The sequence below is a fragment of the Primulina tabacum genome, chromosome 5 (genome assembly GCF_025594145.1).
Source record: "Primulina tabacum isolate GXHZ01 chromosome 5, ASM2559414v2, whole genome shotgun sequence".
Lineage (NCBI taxonomy): Eukaryota > Viridiplantae > Streptophyta > Magnoliopsida > Lamiales > Gesneriaceae > Primulina > Primulina tabacum.
Window position 1 is genome coordinate 18,559,799 of NC_134554.1, and position 8,130 is coordinate 18,567,928.

General features: G+C 33.7%; 1 protein-coding gene across 2 annotated transcripts; it reads left to right on the forward strand.

Annotated features, from left to right (window-relative positions):
• Positions 1–4,648: 4,648 nt before the first annotated feature.
• LOC142544907 (uncharacterized protein At2g39795, mitochondrial-like) lies at positions 4,649–6,762 on the forward strand. Of its 2 annotated transcripts, none has more exons than XM_075651929.1 (3): positions 4,649–4,938; positions 5,850–6,184; positions 6,409–6,762. In XM_075651929.1, the coding sequence occupies exons 1-3, from the start codon at positions 4,669–4,671 to the stop codon at positions 6,566–6,568; spliced, it is 765 nt and encodes a 254-aa protein (XP_075508044.1). In that variant the 5' UTR covers positions 4,649–4,668; the 3' UTR covers positions 6,569–6,762. The 2 variants fall into 2 exon arrangements, with proteins under 2 accessions (XP_075508044.1, XP_075508043.1); XM_075651928.1 differs by having other exon boundaries at positions 5,841–6,184; positions 6,409–6,758.
• The last annotated feature ends 1,368 nt before the right edge of the window (positions 6,763–8,130 follow it).

Below are 8,130 nucleotides of genomic sequence, written 5' to 3' on the forward strand. Positions count from 1 at the left end.
GTTACTTTTTATTGTCATTTTAATATATTTAGATCTTAACTAATAAAATGCATTGTTATTTTTCTAGTACTACTATGTCAAATTTGACAAAGCTCGAATTTGTTGCACTCAACATTAAGGAAAAAAATTATATGACATTGACTCTGGATGTAGAAATGCATCTTGAGTCAGTGGGTCTAAGTGAGACCAATAAGGAAAATGGTATCTCAACATCACAAGAAAAAGAAAAAGCTATAATATTTTTGCGTCGACACCTTGATGAAGGAATTAAAATGTGAATATCTCATTGAAAGGATTAAAAGAAAGATTGGAACATATAAAGGAAGTTATACTTCTGACCGCCTGTGATGAATGGAATACGTTAAGATTCCAAGATTTAAGAAAGTCAGGTGATTAAAATTTGGCGATGTATCGAATAATCTCGCAATTAAAATTTTGTGGACATGAGGTTACGGAATCAGAAATGCTTGAGAAAACATTTTCCACTTTCCATGCATCAAATATGACTCTACAACAACAATAACGAGTGTGTAGATTTGCGAGATATTATGAACTTATTGTATGTCTTCTAGTGACAAAAAAGAACAACGAGCTACTAATGAGAAATCATCAGTCTCGATCCAATGGATCAACTGCTTTTCCAGAATTAAATGCTTGTAAGTAAAAATGAAGATAAATCTGGAAACTAAAATCAAATTCAGAGACAAAGTTTTAGTTGAGTTCGAGGTCGAGATCGTGGTCGTGGACGCGGAAGTAATCGTGGTCGTGGTCGCGGCCGTAGTTTTGAAAAAAATCGAGATAGTTATTCTTATAACTCATCTCAAAAGGGCGTCACGAACCACCAACTGAAAAGGCATCATGAGAACATGAGTGTTAATGAAAACCACTCAAAACGATTTGAAAGTTCTTGTTTTAGATGCGGCACTCCAGAACATTGGTCTCGTCCTGAGCACTTTTGTAAGCTCTATAAAGAATCGATAAAGGGGAAATAAAAAGAGACCAACTTCGGTGAACACAGTGGCAATTTAGTGATTCAACTCATATTGATACTGCAGATTTTCTGAATGATTTTTCTGAAAATGATCAATATATTGGTGGAATTGAAATGTAAAATATTTTATTTTTCATATGCTCATATGCTAATGTTTTATTGTATAATTATGATATACATTATATTTTTCAATAAATTATATATGTATTTTCAGTAATTTTTTTTCGTTGCATATTTTTTGAAGTTCAAATATGGAAACTGCTATGAATAAAGCTAAACAAAAAACTAATCCCATGGAAGTTTGCATACCTGATAGTGGTACAACGCACACTATTCTCTGAGATAAAAGATATTTATTGGAACTAAAATCAACAAAAAAATGGTGAATACAATATCAGGTCCTGTAGATTTGGTAAAAGGTTGTGGTAAAGCACATTTTTTGTTACCTAATGGTACAAAATTTCTCATAAATGATGCTTTGTATTCACCACAATCGAAAAGAAATTTGTTGAGTTTTAATGACATATATTCCCATGGGTATGATACTCAGACAATAAATAAAGGAAGTGAGAAATATATGTGTCTTACCACATATAAATCATGAAAGAAATATGTAGTTGAAAAACTATCAATGCTCCCTACTAGATTGCATTATACACATATAAGTCCAACTGAATCAAACATGGTAGTTGATAATTCTTCAATACTGATCAATTGGCATGATCGATTAGGACATCCTGGTTCAACAATGATGCGAAGAATTATAGAAAATACACATGGTCATCCGCTGAAAGACCTGAAGATCTTTCAAACTAATAAGTTTCAATGCAAAACATGTTCTCTTGGAAAACTTATTATAAGACCACACCAGCTAAAATCCAAATTGAATTACCTATGTTTCTTGAACGTATTCAGAGTGATATCTGTGGGCCAATTCATCCACCATGTAGATCATTTAGATATTTTATGGTATTGATTGATGTCTTCAGCAGATAGTCACATGTATATTTATTAGCAACTCGGAATGTGGTATTTGCAAGATTACTTGCCCAAAAAATAAAATTGCGGAATCAATTTCCCGATCATACAATCAAAAAAATTAAACTTTATAATGCTGTGAATTTACTTCCCATACTTTCAATGATTATTGTATGTCAATAGGAATCACTGTTGAGCATCATGTTGCTCATGTACATGCACAAATGGATTAGCTGAATCATTGATTAAACATCTACAACTGATTGCTAGACCAATGGTTATGAAAACAAAACTCCCTATTTCTATATGAGGACATGCAATTTTACATGCTGCTGCATTAATTCGCATCAGACCAAGTGCATTTCATAAATACTCCCCATTGTAGGTTGCCTTCGGTAAAGAACCAGACATTTGTCATCTGAGAATTTTTGGATGTATGGTATTTGTGCCTGTTGCACTGCCTCAACGAACAAAAATGGGACCTCAAAGAAAGATCGGAATTTATGTTGGTTATGGTAGCCCATCAATCATTCGATATCTTGAGCCTCAGACATGTGATGTGTTTACAACAGCACGTTTTGCTTATTGTCATTTTAATGAGGAAATCTTCTCAATGTTAGGGGGAGAAAAGAAACATATCGAAAAGAAAATTACATGGTATACATCATCATTGTTACATCTGGATCCAATAACTAAACAATGTGAAAAAGATGTACAACAAATTGTGCACTTGCAAAGAATAGCAAATCAAATGTCCAGATGCATTTGCAGATACAAAAAGACTCACTAAATCATATATGCATAATGTAAATGCCCCTGTTCGAATTGAAATTTCAAATAAATAAATAGAAGACACTCATGATGTAATTAAACGCCTAAAGCGTGGAAGGACAATCGGTTCCATGGATAAAAATCCTCGAAAAAGAAAAAATCATAGAGAGACACGATGATCACAAAATAAAGAATGATATTCCTGTAGAAATACATGATGATGAAAATGTTCTGTCAGAACCACAAACTGATGATAATCGTGAAATCTCTATCAATTATATTAATACTGAAAAAATATGGAACCGAAAATATATAAAAAAAATTGATGAGATATTTTCTTACAATATGGCATTTGAAATCATAAATGACAATGAAGATCATGAACCAAAATCTTTTGGTGAATGTAAAAATCGACATGACTGGATAAAATGGAAAGATGTCATCATTGGAACGAATAAGAAAATTCAATACTTGAGGGAAGAATTTGAAATGAAGGACCTTGGAAAAACAAAGTATTGTCTGGGTTTGCAAATTGAACAAAAAAATGTGGAATATTTGTTCACCAGTCAAATTATACAGAAAAGGTCCTTAAACATTTTAATATGAATAAATCAAATCTTTTAATTACTCCAATGGTTGTTAGATCATTAAATATAGAAAATGATTCATTCCGTCCATGTGAAGATGATGAAGTTATTCTTGGTCAAGAAATATCATATCTAAGTGATATTGGTGCCCTTATGTATCTTGGAAATTGTACAAGACTTGATATATTTTTTGCTTTAAATTTATTGGCAAGATTTAGCTCATATCCAACAATGAAACATTGGAACGAAATTAAACGTATATCCTGTTATCTAAGAGGAACGACATATTTGAGACTTTTGTATTCAAAATATACTAATCAAAGCATAATTGGTTATGCTGATGCTGTGTATTTATCTGATCCACACAAGACACGTTCCCAAACAGGATTTATATATTTAGTCGTGAAGGCACTGCAATTTCTTGGCGTTCACAGAAACAAACACTCGTAACAACTTCATCAAATCACACCGAGATTATTGCACTACATGAAGTAAGTCGTGAATGTGTATGGCTAAAATCAATGACCGAACATATCCAAATCTCATGCGGATTATCATTCGACAAGAAGCCTGTGATAATATTTGAAAATAATGATACATGTGTTACTCAAATGAAAGATGAGATACATAAAAAGCGACAGAACTAAACATATCCCCTTAAGTTCTTCGCATTCACCTAAGAGCTTGAGAAGAATAAAGATATTGATATTCCTTATATTCAATCAAGTGAAAACTCATCAGATCACTTCACAAAGGCGCTTCCTACGACAATATTCAGAAAGCATTGTTATAATATTGAGATGTGCAATCTACGAAATTTGTGAAGAATTGTTTATATTAACATAAGGGGAAGTTTACGTAACTACACTTTTTTTCCCTTACTATGATTTTTATTCCAATGGGTTTTTCCTAGTAAAGTTTTTAACGAGGCAGTATAAAACACGTTATGAAGACAATCATTGTATCATGATCATCATCACAAGGGGGAGTAGTTGAAAAATATGAGTTGAAATATTTAAATGTTGAAAATAAGAGTTGTAAATATTGAAAATGAGTGTGTGATGATGTATGTAATGTTGTATTTATTTTTGGATTATTTATAAAGATTATATAAATAGATGTCTCAATTTGTGATGAAATCACAATTGAATAAATATAAAATTTTATAAAATGTGTAGTTTGATATATTTTGTAAGTTTGAGATTTTTACTTTTTATCGTAATTTTTATCATCTACTCGAATAATAATTAGTGGCATATAAGTCGTGGAGGCTACTTCTGAGAATTGCCACATAAAAGTTGACAAAGAAACCCTCCTTAAACCCTTAAACGAAGAACAGAAATGGCTCTAAGCCACATGCTTAAAAGATCTGCTTCAAGATTTGCACAGTTGATCTTCAATCACAAGCATCTCAGCCACAATCACCACCACACCTCGGCCCTGTTCGCCGCCTTCAATGACCGTTCCTCGGGAATGTCGCGGAATCTCCTGCAGCGGTCATTTCCGTCATATCTTCACCACTACTCCACCAGGCCCAGCTCTGACGAATCACTTCTACGAGTAATCAAGTCAGAGATTCAGTGCGCCGTGGAGTCTCGGAAGGAGGATCAGGTCTTTTTTTAAATAATTGTAGAAAATTGAAATCGTGTATGCTTGGTTGCTCAGTAATGGTGGAATTGACAAGGGATCATATTTATGTTTAGTTTCTTTGATTTGTCACAATGTGGTTCCTTTCTTGAAGAAGGGGCTTTCATTTTTTCCCCGTATTACTTTCTTTGTAAAATGGGTCGTTATTCCTTTTGATCTTGTGAAGTGGGGTCTGATTGTATAATAATTTTTATATTTTCTGTGTTTTGTGAAGATTTTTGCGCGTCATTTGATATAACGAAGAAGTGATGTTGATTGTTGAATTATTTCCATGGGTCAGTTACCTGATTTCAATTTTTTGATTTATTGTTTCCAACTATCTGTTATGGTCTTATTTTTGGCTAACTCCAATAAATTCTTAGATCCATTTCTGTTTGAGGATTTGTTGAGGTAAAACTTTATACAATTATCATGATCCACTAGCCCACTTGATTGAAAATGTAGTAACAAGGTTTAATAGGTTGGGGATGTTTGATTGTACGACAGTAGTTAACTTAAAATATTCGCACTATTGTTTGGTGTGACTCAATCTTTCATGGATCCGCACCTAATTTGTTTCATCAATAAAGGCAAGTTTCTACTCTTGTAGTAAGAATGAGCTGAAAATGTTGTGTAAAGGTTGTCTCCAAGATACAACACTTTCGTTGGCTTTTACTTTAACTGAGGTTTTAGTTTATCTTGTGATTGTACGACGTCAGATTTTATCGTGGATGACTGTTTTAGTATCCCTACGTGTAATTTTTTCTTGTTATTTAAATTTTTCTATCCAGTTAATTATAAACAACAAGGATCATTGTCTTATATTGTGTTTGTAATATTTGACAATTTGAACCATCATGGTTCTCTCATTTCCAATTATTTTGCAGGTTGAGGAGGTTCCACAGTGTTTCCCTTTCAAAATTCAAGACCATCACGGACAGCAGTCTATAACGCTAACCAGAGAATATCAAGGTGAAACCATATCTATTGAAGTTCACATGCCTGACATTATTAATGGCGCGGGGGATGATACTGATGACAATAATGATGAAGGGGAGGAAAGTGCAAGCCAACCTAGTATACCATTAGTCGTTCAAGTTACCAAGAGTAGAGGACGAACACTCGAGTTTAATTGTACAGCTTATCCTGATGAGATTGCGATCGACAGCTTGTCTGTCGAAGATCCCGATGCTGCTGAGGATCAAATACCATATGAAGGACCTGAATTCTCGTAAGTTTCATATTCTTCTCTATGTGATGCTTTTTCTTAGCTCAGATTAGGTTCATCTGGTGGAAGGGTCACAATATCAATGATTATACTGAGATAAAAGCCAAGTGCATGTTTGCTAACCGCCCCTACTTGTGTACCGCTTGTCCAACTGGGTCTATTCCTCCTTTATGATTTGTAGTTTGTGACTTCTGGTGAGATGCTAATATGTTCCCCAATTTTTTCAGGGATTTGGACGAGAATTTGCAGAAGGCTTTCCACAAGTATTTAGAGATCAGGGGAATTAAGGCCAGCACAACCAATTTCTTGCATGGTTACATGGTGGACAAGGACAGCAAAGAGTATATAACATGGTTGAAGAACCTAGAGAAGTTCATTAAAGATTAAGACGCAGAAAATTTACCTGTTTACGAGGAATTTTTTGATGAGCAAGTATTTTAAGTATGATTTAGGAAAACTTAGAATTAAAAACGTTGATGCACTGAACTGGTTGGGTCCCAAATTGTGAAAACTCTGCTTGCAACGGTAATGTGAATGGTCATCTTAAGTAAATTTGTTTGCAATAAAGCTTTGTTTTGCAAATTTGGAGCACTGTTTTCGAATTCATTTTCCAACTTGCAACACGTAAATGATTTTCGGGTACTACGAAGTTCTTATCCCAGCACACTGAACTCATAGCCAATCTTTTTCGTATCAAAATTTTCTTGTTTCACGATCCAGTAATCAAGTCCATGTTAGCTAAGCATTTTTGTCGTCTCTTGTGCTTATCCCAGTATCTTGTTTGTTAGAGACTCTTCAACCTGCATCAATACTCCATGGAATTGTGCAGAACTTCTCATGAAGAAATGAAGAGAGAATGAAGAATCTTATTTCAGTAAAATGAGTTCAGAAACTGTACAAGATAGTGCAAGCTCCCCTATTTATATGTATGCTCGTAACTACCTATCCAACTAATTGACAGCTGTCATGACACTTCACTTAGGTCATCTCCAATCCATATCCTCTATTTTTCATCATCTATCCTCCAAAAACCTTCTCCAACCCATATCCTCTAAATATTACCAAATACTCTATTTATTTCATTTTCAACCCATATGTCTAAAAATATCACATGTTTATCAATTTAAATTAAGTCAATAATAAATGTTTATAATAAATTGTGTTATGTATTTCTTTGTCATTAAATTGTTCATTAGTTCCATTTGATAACTATTATAAATAGTAAATTATAATTAATTTATTAAAAAATTAAAACAACTTTTGATCAACAAGGTCGACCCAAGCTTTATCTTGGTCGAGTCGACCAAAGCAAGATAGAATCTTGCTCTATCTTGCTTTGGCCGACCATGCTTTCAAAAGTGTCGGTGTGTGACTTCAAGCCCAGTCGATCCATGAAGAGTGATATTTTCCTAAATTTTTTTTCAAAAGTACTATATTGTAATTTTCAAAATATTTATTTTTTAATCATTTCCCACTCTTTTTCAATCCTCTATATGAACAGTGATCCTCCATAAATAGAGGATCACTGTTGCATACTCTAAAATGGAGGAGGCAAATAGAGCACGGTTGGAGAAGATTTTATCCTCTAAAATGGAGGAATCCTCCATTATGGAGAACGGTTGGAGATGCCCTTAACACTTAACATTGTTCTTATCCCAGCACAATGAACTGTTGGCCAAGCTTTTTTGAATCATTTCTTTATTTTTGAACTTGGTTGGACAAATTAAGCTTTTACCAACACGTCGTTAAATATGATTTACGGATAAAAACGATATAGAGGGGTAAATAGTGTTGGAATATCATTTTCTCGCATCCATACTGCAGCAGAAGTTTAATTTTTTTTATGACGTTCAAAATGTTCCTTGGACGTCGTATAAAATAAAAACGTTAATAGGGCGTTTGGAATAATTACCTTGTGTTCTCAACGCCGGATAAAAAACTATTCCACA

Excerpts from the sequence above, each read along its gene's own strand:
- LOC142544907 (XM_075651928.1), top strand. The coding sequence starts at position 4,669 with ATGGCTCTAAGCCACATGCTTAAAAGATCTGCTTCAAGATTTGCACAG. Across the intron at positions 4,939-5,840 it reads AGTCTCGGAAGGAGGATCAG|GTTGAGGAGGTTCCACAGTG; the intron begins GTCTTTTTTTAA and ends ATTATTTTGCAG. Across the intron at positions 6,185-6,408 it reads TATGAAGGACCTGAATTCTC|GGATTTGGACGAGAATTTGC; the intron begins GTAAGTTTCATA and ends CAATTTTTTCAG.